This window comes from Chrysemys picta, chromosome 7, assembly GCF_011386835.1.
Source record: "Chrysemys picta bellii isolate R12L10 chromosome 7, ASM1138683v2, whole genome shotgun sequence".
NCBI classification, from domain to species: domain Eukaryota; kingdom Metazoa; phylum Chordata; order Testudines; family Emydidae; genus Chrysemys; species Chrysemys picta.
This window is the reverse complement of record NC_088797.1, coordinates 29,746,852-29,770,067: the sequence shown is the minus strand read 5'-3', so window position 1 is coordinate 29,770,067 and position 23,216 is coordinate 29,746,852. Positions and strand designations below refer to the sequence as shown.

General features: G+C 58.0%; 2 protein-coding genes across 13 annotated transcripts in view; one reads left to right on the top strand and one right to left on the bottom strand.

Moving 5' to 3' along the window:
* PC (pyruvate carboxylase) overlaps window positions 1-23,216 on the top strand; it is a 245,306-nt gene that overhangs the window by 209,339 nt on the left and 12,751 nt on the right. The gene's annotated exons all lie outside the window — the stretch shown is intronic.
* On the bottom strand, window positions 11,483-22,439 carry LRFN4 (leucine rich repeat and fibronectin type III domain containing 4). Of its 2 annotated transcripts, none has more exons than XM_005305492.5 (3): window positions 21,664-22,439; window positions 15,599-16,997; window positions 11,483-13,288 (listed from the first exon to the last, which is right to left on the bottom strand). In XM_005305492.5, the coding sequence occupies exons 2-3, from the start codon at window positions 16,975-16,977 to the stop codon at window positions 12,586-12,588; spliced, it is 2,082 nt and encodes a 693-aa protein (XP_005305549.1). In that variant the 5' UTR covers window positions 16,978-16,997; window positions 21,664-22,439; the 3' UTR covers window positions 11,483-12,585. The 2 variants fall into 2 exon arrangements, with proteins under 2 accessions (XP_005305549.1, XP_005305548.1); XM_005305491.4 differs by having other exon boundaries at window positions 21,155-22,438.

Genomic DNA, 23,216 nt, shown 5'->3' with positions numbered 1-23,216 from the left:
GCGCATCGTGTTTCCAACCCATAATTCACCTGAGGCACCTGCCAGCAGCGTCAGTTGCAGGGGGATTCCAATCACGTGTCAGATCTAGCTGGGATTGCCCTATACAGGGAGTTTATTGTGATCCTGAGGTATTGTTTGTATTGCGGACGTGACATGGACCAGGGCCCCCTTGTGCCAGGCTCTGTACAAACACAGAACAGAAAGACAGCACCTGCCCTAATGAGCTTCCAATCTAAGGCAAAGACAAGAGACGACCGGTGGATACAGACAGACGGGGGAGTCCAAGGAAACAATGGCCCAGCACTGGGCAGCAGGACAGGCAGTGGTCTCTGCACGCCAGCAGCCTAACCGCTAATTGTTTGTAGGCTTCACGGCACAGGAGAGTATGAAGGAGGCCAGTGAGGCTGTTTGCAGCTCCTCCCAAGTGTGCAAAGCAGCCTGGGGAAAAGCACAAAGGGGCTTGATTGTAAATCAAGTGGGCGCTGGAGGCCGGCACCTCGGGCTGATCGGAGGTGGGAGCTGACATCTCAGGAGTGAAGGAGAGCTGATGGGTTGGGTGGAGATTGGCCCCTTGAAAGGGAAGAGGAGTGGGTTATGTTTGGTGTGATTGAGAAGGGGGAGCAGTGGAGGGATGCAGGAAGAGGGGGGGACAGGCTCAAAGTGATTGGCTGGGAGGATGATCTTTGCAGCCACCTGCTGAATGGACATGAGCAAGGCAAGTTGGGAACAGCAGGGGTGTTGCAGTAACCGAGATACAAGAGGAGGAGCGTTTACCATGTTCCCTTCAGTCCCCGTCCTCCACCGAGAAAGCAGCTCCACCCCATTCCAGCTCCCTTCTGGGCTCTTTTCCCTGGCACAGGCATGCATGCAAACACACACACACACACGCTCATTTCAGCCACCTGAGACCACCCCAGGGCCCAGTGTAGCTTGGAAAACATTGGAGCTAGAAGCAAATGGGGGTGGAGATCCCAGCAGCATGGAGCTCTAGTAAATGCCTGAGGCATCGTGTATTAAGATCACGTCATTCTGAGTCCCTTCATGTCTCATCTTCCAGTTTAAGAGTCTGCTTGACTCTCGATCCTGACAGTACTTTGGGGATTGTATCTGCTTGTCCTGGAACACTAGGCACACAGCATGCCGCTTGGATGATTATTCCAGTGGCACCTAAAGGCCCCAACCAAGACCGGGCTCCTGTTCTGCCAGGTACCATACAGGTACACAGTGAGAAATAGTCCCTGCTTCAAAGAGCTCGCAGTCTAGACAACTGGTGGGAAAGGAAACTGAGGCACTGATAGGGGAAGTGACTTGCCCAAGGTCGGTGGCAGAGCTGGGAATAGAACCCAGGGGTCCTGACTCCCAGTCTAATGCTCTATCTACTAGATTGCACTCCTTCTCTCATACATAGCCTCTCTGGCTGAGTAATTCTAGATTATATTATTCTAAGAGCAGCTGTGGCTGATCCTGGTGGATTATGTGGTACTTCCTTCCTCCTCTTTATTCTGCAGTTAGTTATCACTAAGGTGTTTCCTTTCTCCCAGGGAGCAAACGGGACAGAGAGATATTCCCCAGGCCGGGGGAGTGAGGGGACTTTAGGGAGTGGGCAGTTTGGCCTCAGATATTATCAGCCACATCAGCCAGGGCTGGGTGTTAATAATTCTTCCTGATTGGTCCTGGGCTGGGCAGCAGAGGGGGAAGGCAAATTGATTGGGCACCTCGGAGTGAATGGCTAGTGAAGTTCTAACCCAGATCCACACAGCTGGGAATTAGTCCTGCAGGGAGGATTTGCCAAGGGAGCAGGGTGTGAACAGATCAGTAGGAGGCGCTCTCCCATCACAGTCAGTGCTCTCCCCACTGCCCTAGTGTGGCACCAGAGGGCACTGTGCTGCAGGGAGCAGGGTGGGGGCTCAGTAGGGGGCGCTGTGCTACAGGGAGCAGGGTGGGGGCTCAGTAGGGGGCGCTCTCCCCTTGCAGTGAGTGCTGACCCTGATGCCTCAGGGTAAAGCTAGGGAGCTCTGGGCTGCATGTCAGATAAGATATACATTGAAGTTTTGCCCAGTTGTGGTTATTAATGATCCTTTAGGATTTTTCACAGTGTTTGGGCTGTAAACCCAGGTGCCCAAGCCAAATTCCCACTCTGAAGATCCCACGCTGTCTTCCTAAATCCCCAGTGCATTTTCAACTGGACAAAGGACTCTGCTTCACTTCCTAGGCTAAATTATTGTGCAGTGTAACAAGTGTCACAATAAAACAGACTTTCACCCCACCCCAGAGGCAGCTGCATCTCAGACCAGGCAAGGGATCCCTGTATGAACAGCCTCCATGCCCCACCCCAGAGGTGGCTGCATCTCAGCTCTGGGCGAGGGATTCTTGGGTAAACAGTTTCTGTGCCCAACCCTAGTTCTATCGGCAGGGAAGTGTGGTCTAGTGGCTAGAGGGGCTGAAGTCAGGGCTCCTGGGTTCTAGCTATGATTCTGGGAGGGGCGTGGGTTCTAGCTATAATTCTGGGAGGGGCATGGGGTCTGAACTTCTGAGTCGGAAGGGACTGGGAGCCGGGACTTCTGGGTTATATCTGTGCTGAGAGTGGTGTCTAGGGGTTAGAGCAAGAAGGGCTGGAAATCAGGATTGCTGGACTCTGTTCTTGCTTTTGGGAGGGGAGGGGAGGGGGGTCCAGTAGTTAGAGTAGGCAGGGAGAGGTCTGTGAGCAAGGACTCCTGGGTTCTGTCCCCAGCTCTGGGGGGGGAGTGGGGTCTAGTCGTTAGAGCAGAGGGCTGGGCATCAGGTCTCCTGGGGTCTGTCCCCAGCTGTGGGAGGGAAGTGGGGCCTGATGGTTGGTGTACACATTGTCCCAGCTGTCTAAGCACTATAGGCAGCTTTTCTCCCCCTTTCAATATCCATCCCTTATTCCTGAGGAGCCGCCTTACAAACCCAAACTGGCAGTGAATCAAATCCAACCCTCGACCCCCAAGAGCAACCTCTTCCCTGGGGACAGTGGAGGAGGGGCTGAACTGTCCGGCAGCGGAGTTAATTAAAACCCAGCCTTTCCCAAAGACCACCTCATTAAACCATGCCATGGGGAGGAGGGCTTAGCCACGGTGCTTCATTAGAGTGGGCTAATTGGGCCTGGAGGGACAGCTAGCCGAGGCACTGCAGAGCTGGGGGTGAAGAAGGGGGGTAGGGCTGGCGCCTCCAGCCCCAAAGGATTCTGGGATCAGCTCCTAGGCATGGCCGATTTGGGGTTCCCAGCCCCGCCACCCGAGGGGTGAACTGAGGCGCCGTGCTGTTCTTGGAGTTGAAAGAGTTGATATAAGCAAAAGTCACTGAGTGACATGGAGGAATGGCTGGGGGTGAGTCTCAGGGCTAGGATATCCCAGAGGTTGAGCTGGCTGGATGATCAGAATCCTCAAATCTACTCTAACCACTAGACACCACTCCCCTCTTAGAGCTGGGGGTAGAACCCAGGAGTCCTGGCTTCCAGCCTCCCTGCTGTAATCACTAGCCACCACTCTCCTTCCAGAGCCACAGAACGGTCCTTTCTGGCCTTGAAATCAATGACTCAAGCTGGAGAGGCAGTGTGGGTAGAGCAGAGGGAGCTGAGATTCAGGACTCCTGGGTTCTATCCTAGCTCAGAGAGAGGAGTGGGGCTAGTGGTTAGAGATGGTGGGTTGTAGGGCGCTGGGAGTCAAGACTCGTGTGTTCTATCCCCAGATCTGGCCTGGTGGGTGATCTTGGTCAAGTCCCACCCCAGCTGTGTGCCTCAGTTTCCCCTCTGCATTAGAGCTCAGAGAGGCGCAGAGCAGCCTACTGTCATTCATGGGACCCGCCCACGGTGCTGACAGGCTGGAGAGGGAGCAAAAAGGTGGAGTGCCCCCTGCAGGGCACCATGCTGCAGGCCCTCCCACTGGGATTGCAGAGTGAAGGGAGGGGGATAGCTGAGCCCACAGTATCAATGGGCTGGCTGGGATCCCATCCCCCCACACCCTGCAAAGCACAGCCGGCTCTCTCGCCTATCCTGTCCTGGTGCCAGTGGAGTCAGACAGCAGGAGCCTGTCATGGGGCAGGGCCCAGGGAATCGTAACTACATCTCACACGTCACAACCACCTGGGGAAACTGAGGCACAGATGAGAACCCAGGAATCCAGGCTCCCAGCTCCCCCTGTACCAACCACTAGACCCCACTCCTGAGTACCCCCTCCCTGAGGAGGCTGGCTGTGTATTTTGAGGACAGAAGCTCAGGTGAGGATCTGTGTAGTGTCTTGACAGATGAGGCTATTTTTAAACATGTGGGGGGGAGCCCCGGGCTTGAATAGCCAGGGGCTGCGGATCAGGATTGAGGGACACCGGCAGAGCTGTGGAGTGGGCCAAGGGAGCCCAGGCTGGGATAGCAGGGACTGCAGGCTTAGCTTGAGGGGCATTGGCAAATCGGGGAGGGGGGACAGAGTTTGAGTGGCAGGGGGGTGCGGGTTGGGATTGAGGGACCTGTAGTTTGTTTAGGCCTGGCACAGTTCTCCCCATGTGACCCCAGCACAATTCACTCCAGATGCTGCCACACGCAGCTGCAATTCCTCTGAGTTTATCCACAGCCCACGGGGCTCCGAGACCTTGTTCCCTGCTGCTGATCTGTGCTAGTGATGCATGAGCCAAAGCGAGTGTGTACACGTAGCAGAAAACCGCTCCAGTGGAGCTGAGCTAGCTGGGGGCTGTGGGTCGGGACTGAGGGGCACCAGCAGAGCTGCAGGGGGGATCCCAGGGCTGGGATAGCAGGGGACTGCAGTTCAAGATTGAGGGGCATCAGTGGGACTGAGCAGGGAGCCCAGGCTGGGATAACAGGAGGCTGTGGGTTGGGATTGAGGGGCACTGGCAGAGCTGGGGGGTGGGAGCCCAGGGCTGGGACAGCATGTCACGCCCATATTACAAACTTATGTGGGTTAAAATGCAATTGTCCAGGAGCCCTCCCCTGTCTGTGTGTGGTGATGGCTTACAATGCTCCCCTTGCTGTTGCCCCAAAGAGTTGCCATGGGCTAATCAAAGTGCGGGTGGGGAACAGAGACCCAAAGAAGGGAAGCGACTTGCCCAGGGTCACCCAGCAGGTCTGGGCACTGAACCTGCCCCTGCTTGCCAGGAATAGAACCCAAGAATCCTGACTCCTAACACCCCCATCCTTACCATTAGGCCTCTGTTCCCCTTCTCCTCCCATAGCCAGGAACAGAACCCAGGAGTCCTGACTCTAACCCCTCTCCCCACTGCTCTAACCACTAGATCCCACTCTCCCCTCCCCAAGCCAGGAATAGAATCCAGGATTCCCCCTCCAGTGCCGTTTCCAGCATTCCCTATTGCTGGGCACCACAGCTAGGCATGGCACATGCCCCTTCTCTGCCATTCCCACAAGTGGAGGCATCTTGACGTCCTCAATTTGCAGAGCCCTGTTCACCTCTGCGCCACCCCATCCCCCCCGAGCCTGCCTGCCAGGCAGGGACTTTGCACCCCCAGCGACCCCGAATGGATTTTGATGTGACTGGCATGTGTGCCAACCAGGGCTTGTCCCCACGCTGCTGTGGTGCTGCATTATTGATCCATACTGCAGCCTGTTAGTGAGTCTCAGGGGGACATCAGTCCTTTCCACGCAGCCTTCGGTTGAGAGAGATCCATTGGCATCTGGCTTATCCCTGCAGGGCTGGGAAGGGAGAGGACCGGGGTGTGGGGGCTGATTTGTAAGGACGCTGAGCGTCCGGCGACTCCAGATTCTGCTGGAACCTGTTCTCTGCCCCATGCTGTTCAATGACTTTATCGGCGATCTGGAGGTCAGCATAAAACTGCTGCTGATCAGATTGGCGGGTGGCACATCACCGCAATAAATAACGCAGACAGGGCAGTTCTCCAGGGCTCTCTGGGCTGCTGGGCCATTCGAAACACCATGCGCTTTAATGCCGCCAAAGGCAACAAGGTCAGACATGGAAGGGACGCAAGCTGTGCTGTAGAACGGGGACTGTATCCCGGAGAGCCGTGTCTCCAGGCAGGGTTCAGGGGTCATAGAGGACGAGCTACTGACCGTGAGCTCCCCGTGCGACCCTTGGCTGAGTAGACAGAGGATTAGGGAGTAGGAGCAGGGAGGGGATTTTACCTCTGCATATGGCACGGGGGAGACCTGTCCTAGGATGGTGCGGCCACTTCTGGGGGCCGGGTGTTAGAAAGGGTGTTGAACAATAGGAGAGGGGGCAGAAAAGAGCCACAAAAATGATTCGAGAGCTGGAAAAAAGCCTGCCAGTGAGAGACTGAGACCATTGCCAAGCCGATACTGGCAGAGCCCCCTAGTGCAGACACAGCGTCCGTCGACAGAAGGAGCCCCGCATCCCTGAAGCACTTTTCCATGGCCCCCACTGCGTCTGCCCTGGGGGTTTTGTCACCACCGCTGTGGGTCAGAGGCGTGGTTTTTTCCCACCCGGCCAACATGGCTAGACTGATCTAACTTGGAGTTGGCCTACACTTAAATCTGTTTAACTTCTTGTAATAAAGCTCAAGAGGCGGTTTGATTATGGTGTCTAAACACTTAACACTCTTTAATCTAACGGACAGAGGCCGAACATGAACCAGTGGCTAGGATAAAGCCAGAGAGCTTCCACTGAGGAATAACGCCCCCGTGTTTCACAGTGTGGGTGAAGATCCATTGGAACAAAATCCCCAGGGAAGGGGTGGATTCTCCATCTTCATGGCTTCAAACCCCAAGTGGGAGATGCTTTAGTCAAACCCAAGTTATGGGGCTCCATGCAGGGATAACTGGGTGACAATCTCTGGCCTGGGCCATGCAGGACTTCAGCTTAGATGGTCTGAGGGGCCCTTCTGGACTTAAAGTCTGTGAATCTCTGAAGTGGATGGGCTGGATGCAAACTCCAAGGAGGGGACTGTGTAGCAGGGTGCGCAGTGGGAGTGGAGAAAGGGATGACATGAACAATGGGGAACCTGGCTGGGGAGCATCTCCACCTTGAGACTCGTCCCTGTGGGAAACCAGCTTGTGGGCTGTCTGACGAAAGGGCAGGGTTTTGAAACACCTTGAGATCTCCACACAAGGTCTGATACCCCTGTAAATTGCCATGCAGGACGGGGGGCTGGGATGGAGTCTGTGGTACAAATGTGGGGCTGTTTGCTCATGGAGTTTCCAGTTTACAGCCCCTCACCAATGATGTGATGTTCAAGTTTGCTGACTTACTTTGCACAGAGCTAGGGTGTTAAATAGAAGCCGGTAGCTACATTTACCCATCTCCTTGGACAGACCTAGAAATCATCTAGTGTCCCAAAGCAGGAAGTAGCCCCGAAACAGACACATGATCACAATGGCAAATGGACTGTGGTTTTTGATTGCTGGCTGAGTGGTTTCAGCCACCAGTTTTCCATCTCCGGAAGGGTCCATGTTGCTAATCAGCATCCTCTAGTCCCTTTTAATTCATTTTATTTATTTATATACTGAAGTATTAGGCCAGGCATAACGCTAATAACTAGGGGACCGTCTCCCACTAGAAGCTAAAAAGCCCAGAATGTAAACAGAACCTGGATGGGTTTTGAATAATGTCACGTGTTTGGTAAGACAATCTTGCGATTTCTCTCAGCCTGATGATTTTTGGAGCACCTGGGACAAGGAAACTGATGATGGCAGCACTGCCTTGCGGTCACTCTAGTGGACTGAGACTCAGGAGACCTGAGTTCTAGTCCTGACTCAACCACTGGCCTGCTGGGTGGCACTGAGCAAGTCACATTCCCTCTCCGTGCCTCAGTTTTCCCACCTGTTCAATGGGAATGATGATTCTGACCTCCTTTGTAAAGCGCTTGGCGATCTAGGGATGAAAAGAGCGAGGGATTGTTATACTAGTAGCTGAAAGCCCAGGCCATCACACAGATGTGGTAGCTGGGCCAAGTAATTCACCAGCTGGGCAATCTCCCTCCTTCAATTAGTGAAATTGTTGCATGCAAATTAGCTGTAGAGCAAGGGTGGTGATTGGTTGAGTTACCTCTGATCTCACAATGGTCTAGAACTCTTAGTATGGCATGGATACATGCCTTATTGTGGCTGTTACACCACATTTGTCACGTCAGAATGGCTGAGAACTTAAAAATTGGATGGTAGCAGGCTGCAAAGCCCGGTGATCATTGAACCTGGTGATATTCTGAACCAGAAGAGCTCTCAGCCATGCTTGTAGCTGCTTCCATCCCTTCACACTGACTCCACAGACAGTCTAGGCCTCCGACTGACACTCAGACAGGTGACAATCCTGGAATCTTATTGTACCGGAGCACACTTTGTCTAGCTTGGTGTTTGTAGCTCTGTCTTCCCTTGTCTAGAGAAAACCACAATCATTCGTGTCTGGGACAAAGACTCGATTCCCGTGCACATTCTCCCTCACTGGAGTCTCTGTATCAAGATCGGACGTTCCAAAGCTGTGCTGTAGCTCGACCAGCAGATTTGGGCTGGAGGCAGGAATGGCTGTGGGAGATCCTGGGTTATACAGACCAGACGAGATGGGCAAAGGGCACTTCTGGCCTTGAAACCTATGAATTCTGCAGGGAACGCCCATTGGCTTTTTGGGAATCTGCCCATCAGCTTCAGGCTGGGATGTGCAGACCCTTAATGCCTCAAACCCACTGATCTGGGCACCTGCATTCCTGAGCCTTCTTTGACAGCCCAGTCTGAGTCTCTCCCCTAGCCCTGCAGCTTTGCAATCTAACCCCCGCCCGTCTGCCAGGCTCCTTCCCCTCCCTCCCCCCGGCCTGGCCGAGCTCACTTGGGCCAAGGCCACAGAATTGGGTTTCATTAAGGACCCCACACCGGCTGGGGAAAGTCACCACACCTGTGAGTCATCCCCAAACACAGCCCTCCATGTCTATGACCCACCCATCCATCCCTCTCCACCTCCCTGCCTTCCATCCATCCATCTCCCTCCCCCTCCCTCCTTTCAACACCCCTCCAGCCAGCCATCCACTTCCGTACCCCCGCACCCCTCGATCCATCCATCCCCCTCCACCTCCCTACCCCTCGATCCAGCCAGCCATCCCCCTCCACCTCCCTGCCCTCCATCCATCTCTCTCCCCCTCCCTCCTTTCAACACCCCTCCAGCCAGCCATCCTCCTTCACTTCCTTACCTCCCAGCCCCAATCCATCCATCCCCCACCTCCCTACCCCCCACACCCCTCAATCCATCCATCCCCCCTCCACCTCCCTGCCCTCCATCCATCTCCCTCCCCCTCCCTCTTTTCAACACCCCTCCAGCCAGCCATCCCCCTCCACCTCCTTACCCCCCACCCCCAATTCATCCATCCCCCACCTCCCTACCCTCCACACCCCTCAATCCATCCATCCCCCTCCACCTCCCTGCCCTCCATCCATCTCCCTCCCCCTCCCTCCTTTCAACACCCCTCCAGCCAGCCATCCACTTCCGTACCCCCGCACCCCTCAATCCATCCATCCCCCTCCACCTCCCTACCCCTCGATCCAGCCAGCCATCCCCCTCCACCTCCCTGCCCTCCATCCATCTCTCTCCCCCTCCCTCCTTTCAACACCCCTCCAGCCAGCCATCCTCCTTCACTTCCTTACCTCCCAGCCCCAATCCATCCATCCCCCACCTCCCTACCCCCCACACCCCTCAATCCATCCATCCCCCCTCCACCTCCCTGCCCTCCATCCATCTCCCTCCCCCTCCCTCTTTTCAACACCCCTCCAGCCAGCCATCCCCCTCCACCTCCTTACCCCCCACCCCCAATTCATCCATCCCCCACCTCCCTACCCTCCACACCCCTCAATCCATCCATCCCCCTCCACCTCCCTGCCCTCCATCCATCTCCCTCCCCCTCCCTCCTTTCAACACCCCTCCAGCCAGCCATCCCCCTCCACCTCCTTACTCCCCACCCCCAATTCATCCATCCCCCACCTCCCTACCCCCCACACCCCTCAATCCATCCATCCCCCTCCACCTCCCTGCCCTCCATCCATCTCCCTCCCCCTCCCTCCTTTCAACACCCCTCCAGCAAGCCATCCCCCTCCACCTCCTTACTCCCCACCCCCAATTCATCCATCCCCCACCTCCCTACCCCCCACACCCCTCAATCCATCCATCCCCCTCCACCTCCCTGCTCTCCATCCATCTCCATCCCCCTCCCTCCTTTTAACACCCCTCCAGCCAGCCATCCACCTCCTTACCTCCCCACCCCTCGATCCATCCATCCCCCTCCACCTCCCTACCCCTCACACCCCTCAATCCACCCCTCTATCCATCCATCCTCCCACCTCCCTACACCCCTCTATCTATCCATGCCCATACCTCCCCTACCCCAATTTCTTTACTCCTTCCCTGACCAGCCGTCTCATCCCCAGCTCCCCTTCCATTCTGCTTCCTGCTCCCAATTTCTTCCTCAGTCAGATTCCACCCCCTGGTGGAGTCCATTTAACCCTGCTCCCCGCCCCTCCCCTGTTGTCATCAGTGCCTGGCTTTTATCTTCCCTTGTGCTCCAAAGAGCACCTGGAAGGTGGGAGAGCCAACGCAGAGGCCTGGCACCCTGGGGATAGGGGTGCTCTGAGTGTGGGGGGTTTCTGAGTGCAGGTGACTGCTATAGGGTCTGAGGGTGTCCCATGCCGGGCACCGCTCCTATGCTGGGCAATGGCACCGGTGCTACAGGCCCAGACCCAAGGCCCGAGCTCCTGGAGTCAGGTGATTGTGGTAGGATCACCGCTCCCAGGCGTTGTTGAGGAGAAGAGGTGACCCAGGTGTGACCAGTGCCTGCCTGAGTCTGCTGAGAGCCTGAGTCAATTGCTCTGAGAGGGGGAGCTACCCCGAGTGTAACCACCACAATGACACCAGCCTGAGTCTGCCGAGAGCCTGAGCTGATCGCTCTGAGGGGAGGGGCACTGTCCCGAGTGCACGTGCACCTTTGGGATCTCACGGGGGAGGGAGGAGTTAATGATCTCTCTAGGGAGGAGGGTGCATCTCTTCCACAGCAAGATGCTCTCACCTTGCCATCCCCAGCTACGCTGCGCCCAGTAAATCTTTCACTTTCAAGGCTACAGGCTCTTTAATGTGGCTGTTGTTGCCGTGGTAATTCTTGTTGTGTAGAAATGTCAAGGTCTGGAGCTGCAGCTCTCAGTCCAGCTCCCCACAGCCCCTCCCCCCATCCCAGCTCCCCACAATCTCATGCCCTTGCCAGGCACCCAGTGCGGGTTGGCGACCCACAACATCACACCACACACACACATGCTCAGGGCAGCTCTCCCTTCTCAGGGCATGGGCTCGGGCTCCTGGCACATCGCCACGTCAGTTACACATGGTTACAGGCAGAGTTGCTGCAGCGGGCTGTTAATCCAGGGATCCCCCACCGGGTGCAGAGATGCAGCAGCCTCTGGAGTGGGGCAGAGGGGCTGTTTATACCGGGCTCCCTCGCCCAGTGCTCACAAACCTATCTCGGCTGCTCTCCGTCCATTGCCAGACCTCGACCCCTCAATGACTCAGGTTTACTTATTTATTTAGGCAAATGATTTTAAAAACAAAACCAAAACATAAAATACTTGGTACCGATTCCCCGTCCAGTCTGGCACTGATTTCCTGTCCAGCCCCCAGCCCAGTACCAATTCCCCATCCAGGTGCACACTCTGTGATCCACTTTTTATTCTCCTTCGGGCCCCCTCTCCAATCCAAGGCCCATCCCCCTCTCTGATTCAGAGCCCATCCCCCATCCAGGCCCCTCTCCAATCCAGCGCTCATCCCCCATCCAGGCCCCTCTCCTATCCAGGGCCCATCCCCCTCTTCAATCCAGAGCCCATCCCCCATCCACGCCCTTCTCCTATCCAGGACCCCTGGCCCATCCCCCATCCAGGCCCCTCTCTCATCCAGGGCCCATCCCCCATCCGGGCCCCTCTTCAATCCAGAGCCTACTCCTTGTCCAGGCACCCCGTCTCGGATCTGGGGCCCATTCCCTGTAAAGGACCCCCCTTCTCCGTTCTAGTAACAGTCTCCCATCCAAGCCCACCCCCTCTCTGATATGGTACTGATAGCCTGTCCAGGCCCCCCTTCTCTGATCCAGTACCGATTCCCCCCCTAACTCTCCTTTTCCAGTCTGTGTGTCTCACACCATATGCATCAAGGTGGGGGTGCCAGCAGGAAGAGCCAGGGGTTTCCAGACATTCCCTGCCTCTGATGTTGAGTCAAACCAGGTCCAATGGCAAAACCCAAACCCACGCTCAGCCATGTGGGGTTCTGTGTCTCGCCAACTGGGCACTCTCTCTGGGGAAAATCCAGCGTCAGAGAAGGTGCTGCTATGCTGGCCCTGGCCTGGTGGTGTCAGACCTGGGGTCACTGCGTCAGATCAGGGGTCACCGCACTGGCTCAAGTGTTGCCGGGTCGGATCAGGGTTTGCCACATTGGCTGGAGCGTCACCGGCTCAGAGAGGTGGCTACCGGGGTGGTTTGCGCATTGCCATGTCCAGTCAGCTGTCACCACATCCAGTGGAGTGTCACCGTGTCAGCTCTGAGGCCCTCCTCGCACGGCTCAGCTGTCCCCTCCCCGGCGTTCAGCCGGCTGCTCCAGTGCGGTGAGCTCCCGCCCACCTGGGTCATACCACGCTCTCCTCCAGCTCCTCCGCGCTGGCGAAAGCCCCTCCCCTCTTGCCCTCCCCCTCAGCCGCGCAGCTGGCCAGCATCCCGTGCACTGACTGGCTGCGCTTAGTCCACATGATGCTCAGCCGCTTGGCATAACCATAGCAGGCGCTGGCGGAGATCTCCCCCATGTCCAACGAGCAGCTCCGCTTGGCTTTGGAGGTCCCCAGGTCCGGCGGGTCCCCCTGGCACGCCACCACCCCCTCTGCCGTCCTGCGCTCTGGTGCCTCCTGCCGGGCGGGCTTGCCCCTCGCCCTCCGGCGCTGCGCCTTCGGCCCACGCCCCCGCTGCAGCAGCATCCCGTTGGGCACCCCCGGCTGCCCGCCGTTGGTCTGTGAGTACATGTTGGAGACTTTGGGCATGCCAGAGTGGACGCTGCCACAGATCTTATACTTCACCATCATGACCACAGTGAAAACCAGCAGGGTCACCACGATAATGCCCCCCACAATGACCGTCAGAGTGCCCCCCAGGAAGTGGGCGTGGAGCGAGTGGCAGTCTGGGTACGCCTCCTGCGTGGAGAACTGGGCACAGCCCAGCAGGCGCGTCGCAGCCAGAGAGGTGGCTGCGTCGTCGAAGATGGCCAGGACGCACAGATTGTAGTCCACGCCTGGGACCAGGTGCTTCAGCACGAAGTGGTGGCTGCTGGCCGGGATGATCCTGAAAGAGAGAGATATTAGGGAGCAGAAAAGACCACTCTGAGCAGCCCCGCTGATCCCTCCAGGGTGGGGAATGTCCCAGCCGTGCCTGCATCCAGCCCCAGATCTGCGGCTCATAAGACCCAGGACTGGAAGGAGCCTCCTGGGTCTCTGAGTCCGGTCTCTGCTATCGCAGCCAACCCAACCCTGCATGGAATCCCAGTCAGAAACGTATCCAGCCCCATCTTCAAACGAGTGGGGTGTTTCCCCCCCCCCCCACTGCTCCTCCTGGGAGGCTGTTCCAGACCCTCTCTTCTCTGTTGGGCACAAATCTTCTCAGCTCCAGTCTCAGTTGATTCCCGGCCAGTTTGTCCCCATTTGTTCTTGTGCCAACACTGTCTTTTAGCTTCAGTAGCTCTTCTGCCTCCCTGAGGTTAACCCTTCTGGTGTATTTTCAGAGAGCAGATCCCCTCTCAGCCTTCGCCTGGCCAGGCTAAACAGGCCCAGCTCTTTCCGTCTCCTCTCCCCTGATCAGCCTGGGAGCCCTTCTCTGCACCGGGCCAGTTTGATTCATCTTTCTAGAACACAGGTGACCAGAACTGCACATGGTGTTCCCACTGAGCTCTTCCCAGGGCCTTGTCCAATGGCATTAATGCGTCCCTACCTCAACTGAAATCACTCGCCTGACCCAGCCTAGGACCGCTTTGGTTTTCATGGTGGCTCACAGTCATCCTGTGATGGACCAACACATTCAGCTCTTTCTCCTGCTCTGTCGTTTCTGGCCAAGCGAGGGTGTCAGGGGCCCTCACCCATGCAGCTTCAACAACAGGCCTCAAGTGACTTGTGATTTGGGGGGGTGCACACTGAGACCCCCAAAAGGGTTTCCAAACATTGCTCAGTACCTACCACTCAGGACCCTTTAAGGTGTTTCAAGATGGGCCCCCCAGAATCATTCATAAGAACACCTAATTCTTATCCAGCACTTTTCATCCCTGGAGCTCAAACACTTTGCAAAGGATTGAGGTGCTGGGGGTGGTCATTGGCTAGGGTCAGTCAGTGGCCAAGCCAAGAATACAATACAGGAGTTCTGGGTCCCAAGTCCAGTGATGTAACCAACAGGCCACACTGCCTCTGGGGTGCAGACCCTACCTCACTTTTGAAGAGGGGACTTAAATTCCTATGGCATGTAGATGCTTTGGAAAAGCTTTCAGGTGCTGGGGAATCCACCCATCTCTGCTGTTCCAGTCATTAATCCCCCTCCTTGTTACAAATTTGGCCTCATTTCTAGCCTCAGTTTGTCAAGATTCAGCTCCCAGCCATTGGGTCTTGATCTGCCTTTGCTGGCTGGTTTAAGAGCCCTCTGCCCTCCAAAGTCTCCTCCCCCATAGGGGCTTCCAGACCTGGTTTGAGTCACCTCTACATACAAAATAGGGGAAGGGCTTACTGTCTAAATAGGCAATGATTGAGAGGGGGAAACTGAAGCACAGAGAAGGGTGCTGTGGTAGGATCCAGGAGTCCTGACTCCCAGTCCCCTGCCCTAACTACTAGACCACACTCCCCCCCCCAGCAGTTCTGAACCCAGGTTCCCTACATCTGGCCCCACCCCAGCATTGCTGCCCTTTTTTTGCCCCCACCCCCATATGTCTAGCCCCTACTCGCATCTCTAGCCTGAACTTTAATAGTCTCAGCCTAAACCACTGGGATGGCATGGCCTTCTCCACCCCCGACCCCCATCGTCTGGCTCCCAATGGACTTGCCGTTGCCACTCCAACAAGCTCCTGGTGCTGATTTAGATCTCCTCTGGGTTGGGGCGTGGGGGCTGTTTATACAGGGATCCCTCGCCCAACACTGAGATGCAGCCACCTCTGGGTTGGGGCACAGAGCTATTTGTACAGGAATCCCTGGCAGCTGCCTCTGGGCTTGGACGCAGCACTCAGAACCCGGCAGGATTAGCAGCTGTGTGCCACACGAGCAGAGAGACTAATTCCCAGCTAAGCCCTCTCTGTTTCCCCGAAGTAGTCAGAACAACCCATAATGCAGTGTGGCCCAGCCGTGCCCCCTACACTGCAGAATACCCATAATGCCATGTACTGTGGCCACTCCCCATGTTAGAGAAAATCCGTGATGCCATATGTTCCAGGCACACCCTCTTCCCTGGAGAATGCCCATAATGCAATGCACTGCAGCCACACACCCCTACTTAAGACTCTCAGTGGTCCAGTGTTGTGGCTGGGGCATGACCAAGCATGCTCTCTCTTCCCGGAGCCTCCTGTGCCATGGCATCCATCCCCACCCACTCCCCCAATCTCATACATGCTGCGGCGCCTCCTACCTGTAGATCAGAGTGTCATCCACGGTGCAGTTGTACTGGATCTGGTACATCCAGGCAGTGTGGGCCGACTTGTCTACAGCCCAGCGCACCAAGGCCGAGTCAGCTGTCACATCGGATACCTCCACGCTCCTCTCCTCCACCCCCAAGTCACTGGTGTTGGCCGCTGTCTTGGTGGCAATGTCAGAGGAGCCCGGGTCATGGCGTGGCACCGGGCCACTGCTCCCATTGCCCCGATGGGGCAAAGGGATAATCTTGAGGTCCACCAGGGCTGTGGACTCACCCGCTGCATTGATGGCGATGCAGGTGTAGGAGCCGTCATCCCGGACTGTGGTTACCAGCACATCTAAGGTGCCATTGCGGAAGGAGATGGTCCGGGAGGAATTGGAGATGATCTTGTCATCCGGTGACACCCAGTGGATCACTGGCTCGGGGTCCCCGATGGCGCGGCACTTCAGGGTGGCCCGCTGGCCCTCCAGCACCCACAGCTTGTGCGTATGGCGGGTGATGAGGGGCGGCTCGCAGGTGAACTCCTCCTCAGGCACCGACCAGAAGTAGCGGCCGGCCACATGGGGCGGCGAGGCACATGTCTCCATGTCATCCTCCCGGGCCAGCCGCCGCAGCCACAGCAGCTCACAATTGCAATGTAGGGGGTTGCCCCCAAAGCTCAGCACAATGGTGGCAGTGTAGGGGGTGGGACTGATGACGCCCATCTGGGAGCGGGCGAAGAGCGGGTCCGGGGGCAGGGTGTACAACCGGTTGGAGGTCATGTCCAAGCGGGACAGCTTGTAGAGCTCGGAGAACGTGCCTTCCATGATGGAGTCGATGAGGTTGTGGTCCAGGTTGAGGGTGTGCAGGTAGATCATGCCTTGGATGCCCTCCCAGGGGACGTGGCGCAGGTTGTTGTAGGACAGGTCCAGGTCCTCCAGCGTCAGCAGGAAGTCGTCAAAGGCCGCGGCCGAGATGCTCACCAGCTGGTTGTTGTTGAGGATGAGGTGCTGCAGGTTGAGCATCCCGCGCAGGGCCTCCTCGCCGATCTCCATCAGCCGGTTGCTGTCCAGGTGCAGGGAACGCAGGCTCTCCAGGTCACCAAAGGCGAAGGGCCGGATGCTGTCGATGGTGTTGCGGGAGAGGGTCAAGTCCACCAGGCCGCTCATGTTGAGGAAGTCCTGGGGCTCCAGCACACGGATGTAGTTGTCGGCCAGGCGCAGCTCCACTGTGCGTCGGTCAATGTTGGCTGGGATGAAGAGCAGGCCCTTGTTGGCACACAGGGTGCTCAGTGACTCAGAGAGGTTCTGGCACACACAGTGGAAGGGGCAGGAGGCAGCCCAGGACATCAGGGTCCCTGCCATCAGAAGCAGCACCAGCAGCAGGCAAGCCATGGTTGGTGGGTGGGCGGTGCCTGGCAGGAGAGAGGGGATCAGAGAATGGAGTGAGCCAAGAGTAGGGACATGGGGAAAGGATGGTCTAGGGGTATAGGCAGCTTGGGGCATGGGGCTACACCACCGCCCAGTGCCTCATACCATAGCCCCACCCTGTATGGGAGCCCCACCTCCATGCCATAGCCACACCCCTGCACTGTAGCCCCAACTCCATACCACAGCCATGCCCCGGCATCAGGGCTCCACACCAGGGCGGTACCCTCAGCATCAGATACCTGCCTGCCACACTGTGGCCTCTTCTATAGCCCCCCCCCCATCATAGCCACACCCCTTCACCAGGGCTGTACCCCCTGCACCATAATCCTGCTCCAAACACTGTCTATAGCCCAACCCCCACATACCATGGCCCTCTCCTGCACTGCAGGCCCACCCCCTATGGCCCCCAATCCTGCACTGTAGCTCCTCTCACAAACAGTGGGCCCAACCCTGCAGTGTGGCCTGGCCCCATTTATAGTGACAGCTACACAGAGAGGATGGGTTGTCAGCAGGCCCCCTAGTAACTGGGGTGTGGCTGCTTAGGGTGGGCAGAAATGACAGGACCCCCAGAGCAGTGGGGATGGGAGGGAACACCCCACTGAGATCAGGTCTGCTCCCTTGTCTTGGAGACATCGGCTCAGGCTATCTGCAGACTCAGGCAGGTATGGCTGGGTCAGCTACACCTGGGTTTTGTTTTCCAATTTTTCTCCCCAACCACAAGGATGAGAAATGGAAGCTTCAGTTCTAGTACTGTCCCATGACTCCAGGAGCTGGGGCAATAAGAAGTGCTTAGGAACTAATCCAGGGCCTATGGTCTCTGTTGTGGCCTATATTGCTCTGTGGTTCTGTTCTCTGCACTTGGAGGGGAGTGAGGTCTGGCGGCTTAGAGCAGGAGGAGCTGGGAGTCATCAGCGCTGAGTTCTATCCCAGACCCGGGAGTGGAGGGGGTCTCCCCCACTGCTGGGAACCCCTCCCCACCTCTAGCCTGCACTCCCCATGCCAGCCGTCTCCCCCACGACTTGGATCCCTCCCAGATTCCCCCCTCCAGCTGTGCTCCCCACGTCACCTCCTTCCCTCGCTGACAGGGTCCCTCCCCAGTCCCTCCGGGCCTGTGTTCTCTATGCCACTCACCTTCCCCCCCATAATCCTGCTGCCCCCACCACCGCCCAGTGCCGCAGACAGGGAACCAGCCAGGTCGATAGTTCAGCCACTGAATTTTTAAAGAGCTACCTGGTTCCTACATCCGTCCCAGAGCCCAGCATCCTCCCCACTGGACACACTGCTGCATTAGCTTACTCCCTCCGCGCCCCCCCCCCCCACCTCCGGGCAAGGCAGTTGGGAGGGGTGAAGTGAGATGAGGGCTGAAGGGGATGAACTGGTTTTCTGGACAGCAGATATGGCTGCTATTCCTGAAGGGAGCCAGAAATCCTGTCTCCCAGCATTCTCCCCACCCCCTCTAGCCACTAGACAGACATTTCTCCCCTCCCAGATCTGGGGATAGAAGCCAGGAGTCCTAACAGGCCGTGGCCCAAAGAACTTACATTCTACGTAGTGGTTAGATCAGGGGGGCTGGGAGTCAGCTTTAGGAGGGGCAGTGGGGCATAGGGGGGTAACGCGGAGGTGATTGGGAGCCCGCCAGCACTCCATTTCCTGTGCAACACCCTGCAGGGTAGTGCCAAGGGAAGTTATTGATTTAATAAGCGCCAGCATTCAGGTTGCCCTGATAACGCCAGTGACACGGGCACATGATTGGCAGGGGTGGGGGAGGGGGGTCAGGCAGGATCTTCTTTCTCCAGGGCCCTGGTGCATGGATGGAGTCGCTCCAGGCTGCTTGGCTAACTATGGCTGGGGGGGGTCTAGGATGCAGCAGTGTGCAGGGAGAACAATCTCCGAGCTGCCTTAGAGGGACACGAAGAGCTCTGTGTAGCTTGAGAGCTTCTCTCTCCCCAACAGACGCTGGCCTAATAAAAGATGTTACCTCACCCACCTTGTCTTTTTAGAGGGATCATGTCAGGGCTTCAGATAACCACTAGGTAAAACAGAAATAGCCATTTTCCCTCCCCTCCCCCTTTCTCTGAGCACCCCTCCCATCACCCCACTTTCTGCCAACTCCACATGCCCCCCCATGCCCCGCATATGCCCCCAGAAACAGATCTCTCAAATAATCAAAGTGGAGTTCCTACCACAGATGCTGGCAAAGGAGGGGTTTGGGGGTCAGGACTCCTGGGCTCCCTCCCCAGCTCTGCGAGGGAGTGTGGTGTGGCTCTAAGAACAGGAGACTGGGAGTCAGGACTCCTGGGTCCCTCCATTTCACTCAGCTCCAACGATGGAAGAGACTAGTCAGTTTCTCTTTGCATTTCTAGTCAATTTCGCTCTTGCCTATGGCCCTGGCTGGATCATAGAGGCTGCAAGGGGAAGGGCTGGATAAACATATTCATAATCCTGTTTCCAATGCATTTGAAGAAAGGCAGGGAAGAGATTTCTGGCACTGTTTGTATTGTGTTTAAGGGGAAATCTGTGGCAAAAGAGACCTGAAAGCGTGTCTAAGGGGCACCCCCATGAAGAGAATTATTGGTGTCAAAGCAGCCACACATGCGTCACTGGACCGGCAGATCCCTGAGTAATTCCCAAAGCAGGAGTGAGAATTACTCTCCCCATTTTGCAAAGGGGAAACTGAGGCACAGAAAGACAAAGGGACTTGCCCAAGGTCAGTGGCAGAGCCGGGAATAGAACCCAGGAGTCCCAAATCCTAACCTGATTTTGTTCCGAGCGCTATTCCCAGCTCTGGGAGGGGAGTAGGTTCTAGTGGTTAGAGCAGGGAGGGCTGGGAGCCCGGACTCCTCGATTCTATTTGCCCCAGAACCCTCATGGCCCTTCCAAAGGGAGGCACAGTTGTCACAGTCTTTGCTCTCCTGCTGGTACATAAGCTCCGGCAGAGCCAGCAGAAGCATAAGGGGTGGGGAGCTGTACCTGCGCCCAGGTCAGAGGGCTCAAAGACCGACTGGAGGCCTGGCTGGGAGAATATACCCAGGGAGCAGGCTTCCGATGGAGGCTAGTGGGTTCAAGTTTGGCAACCAGGACTCCTGAGTTCTATTCCTGGCTCTGGGAATGAGGGAAGGCGAGAAACATTGGCTCTGTCCGTGCCTATTTATTTCTGGGGGTCCTGTGTGTGTGGAGGAGCTGGGGTTTTGGTGTGTGCTCATGGCTCTGCACGTGTTGCCAGGTGCACCCTTCTGAGTGTCTGCATGCTTATCTGGGTGCACTTATGCATGTGCGTAGGCGTGGGCACAATTGTGTGTGTGTGTGCAAGCCATTGGGGGAGAGTGGTATGTCTGCCCATGTCTCCCCCAGGCACCCACGGCTCTGTGCCGAACTGCTCCTCCCGGTGACGGTGGGTGAGGGGAGCTGTGCCCAGCTCTGCTATGGGTGGGATGTCGTTCTTTGGAAGGATGGGGTCACTACAACCAGCTGCCCCCTTCCCTGGTGGCCTCTGACTGGGACGGGCGGCAGGAAAATGGCAGGTCACTGCTTCCTTCCACCCCCCTCAGAACTCCTCCCCCATACCCAGCCCACCCACAGGCTCTGTCCTTAGCCAGGAAGGGGCCAGCAGCCCAGAGATTGGGAGTGGATCTCTGCTATTCCTCCCCTCCCCTGCACACACCCCTCTGGTGCCCTTCAACCAGAGCTTTGACAGTTAATGAGACACATTCAGCTCCCCAGCTCCTGCCTTGCTCCCCCAGCGCCCCAGCCCCCACCCCTCCAGCCCCCAGCTCCTGCCTAGCTCCTCCAGCCCCCCCCAGCTCCTGCCTAGCTCCCGCACAGCCCCAGTCCAGCCCCCTATCCCCTGCCTAGCTTCCCTCCTGCTCCCTCGCAGCCTCTCTGCAGACCCCCAGGTTCCCCTCCAGCTCGGATGCAGCCCCTCCAGGTTCCTCCAGTCCAGCCCGCAGCCACTCATCCTCCAGGCCTTTCAGCTCCCCTCTGGCCCCCACGTCCCTGATCCACCCCTCCCTCAGCCCCGTTTCAGGCCCCCACACGCCCTCCCCAAGCTCTGATCCAGACCCCCCCTGCACCCCATCTCCGATCCAGACCCCCCTCATCAGACGCCTCCCCCCGCCCCATGCGCAGCGGCCGATGCTTTTACCTTGCGCTCTGTCTCTAGGGGGGGCCACGTCTCCCGTCTCCGGGCCCCCCACCCGCGCCCTGGCTCATCCCCGGGACTGCGATTCCCCCCACGCCGCCTCCGCGCGTCCTTGCGGGCTGCTCACGCCCGGGGACCGGGGTCACCCCGGCCGAAGGGGCCCCCCATCCCAGCCGTCCCCCTGCCCCGGGGGGCCAGCAGGCCCCTCTCTCCCCCGGCGGCTCCTTTCCGCTGCGGCGCGGCTTAACTTGTGCCTGGCTGGCGGTGGCATGAACGGGATACGCGTGTGCGGCTAGATCCGAGCGCCCTCCACGGCTAGCAGCCCCCTGCAGCACCAGCACAGACACCCCCCACCCCCCGCATCGCCGGACGCCTGGGATCTCTCCGCCGGCGGCGTGGGGGATGCAATCGATATTGTCCAATCCGGTTATATATCCGGGGGGGGGGGACGGGCATGTACACTCTGGGGGCACCCCCTGTGCCCCCCGCCCGGACGCCTGGGTTCTATCCACCTGGGGTGCAATCCGTGTTGTCCAGTCCAGTTATAGCTCCAGGCAGGGGGTTACATACACTCCCTAGGGCACCCCCTCCGCTCCCGGACGCCTGGGTTCTGTCCCCCGTCAAGGGGGGGGGGGATGCAATCCGTTTTCAATCCAGTATCCGGGCGAGAGCTAGATCCACTCTGGAGGACTCGTCGGACGCCTGGGTTCTATCCGCCGGGGGTTGGGTGCAGTCCGTGCTGTCTAATCAAGTTATACATCCGGGAAGGGGGGATGGTCACCCCCAACACTGAGCCTCCGGTCGCCTGGGTTCTATCCACGGGGGGTCATCTGACATCTCCAGGCAGTGGGTATGCAGCCTCCCGGATGCCTGGGTCCCATCCGCTGTAACATTCAGGGGTGCGATCCCTTTATAGCTCGGTCCCAGGCAGGGGACAGCACCCCCCCTCCCGCGTCTCTGTCTCCCGGACTCCTGGGTTCTATCCCCTGGCCCATCCCCTCCCCACACCTGCGTTCCCTGCCCGCCTTGGGTCCGATTCTGGGGTGCACGGGTCCGCTGGGAGTGGAGGGGTATCGGCTGCCCCCCCTCCGCCCGCCGCTTCCTGGCGCCGAGGCCTTCCCCCCCGCAGACGGCGGCGGGAGGTGGGAACCGCGCGCGTCCCCCGTCCCTGCCCGGGCGCCGGAGCTGTGCCGCGGGGTGGGGGATGGGAGAGCTGCGCGGAGCCCGCGGCCGCGAAGATCCTGCCTCCCCTCCCCGCGCGGCGCCGGCTCTGCCCCTTCCCGGGTGGGGGGAGAGTGTCGTGCATGGTCCCTCTGCACCGTGCGCGGGGGGGGGGGGGGGGGTGTCTGGCAGCTGAGGGGGGAGGGGGGATGGTGCCTGGTTCTTTTCCAGCAGGATTGGGGGGGGGGGGATCAGCAGGTGGGGAAAGGGGGCTGGGAGCTGGTGGGATAGGGCAGGTAGGGGTGAGCTGGCTCATGCGTGAGCCACATACACCGGGATGGGGGAGGTGGCAGCTGGGGGGGCAAGAGTGGGAGGAGGGTGGCAGCTGGAGCTAAAGGGGGGGAGGGTGGTGCAGGTCCCCATATATCAGGATGGGGGGGGGTTCAGCTGGACTTGGGGGGGGAGATGGTGGTGCATGGTCCTTTTTCACCAGGTGGGGGGATTAGGGGGCTGGTGCTGGGTCAGAGCTGCAGGTAGGGAGTGGAGTCTAATGGTTAGAGCAGGGACAAAGGGAATCAGAATCACACTTCCAATCACAAAAACAGAACCCAGGAGTCCTGGCTCTCAGCCCCTTCTACTCTAACTATTAGACCTCCCTCCCCTCTCAGAGCTGGCAATGGACGCCTGATTCCTAGCCGTGCTATGCTCTTACCACTAGACCTTACTGCCCCCCCCCCCCTCCAATGCCCTGTAATGCCCGGCTGTTTGCAGCCGTCTCAATCCCCAGTACAGTGAGCTGGGATTTCCCTCAAGGTCTGTAGCTTCCTGACTCCTGTCACAATTCACATTTCCAAGGCTGGAGTTTATGCGCTGCAGAGCCCAGGGGACCAGAGAGCCCAGCAGT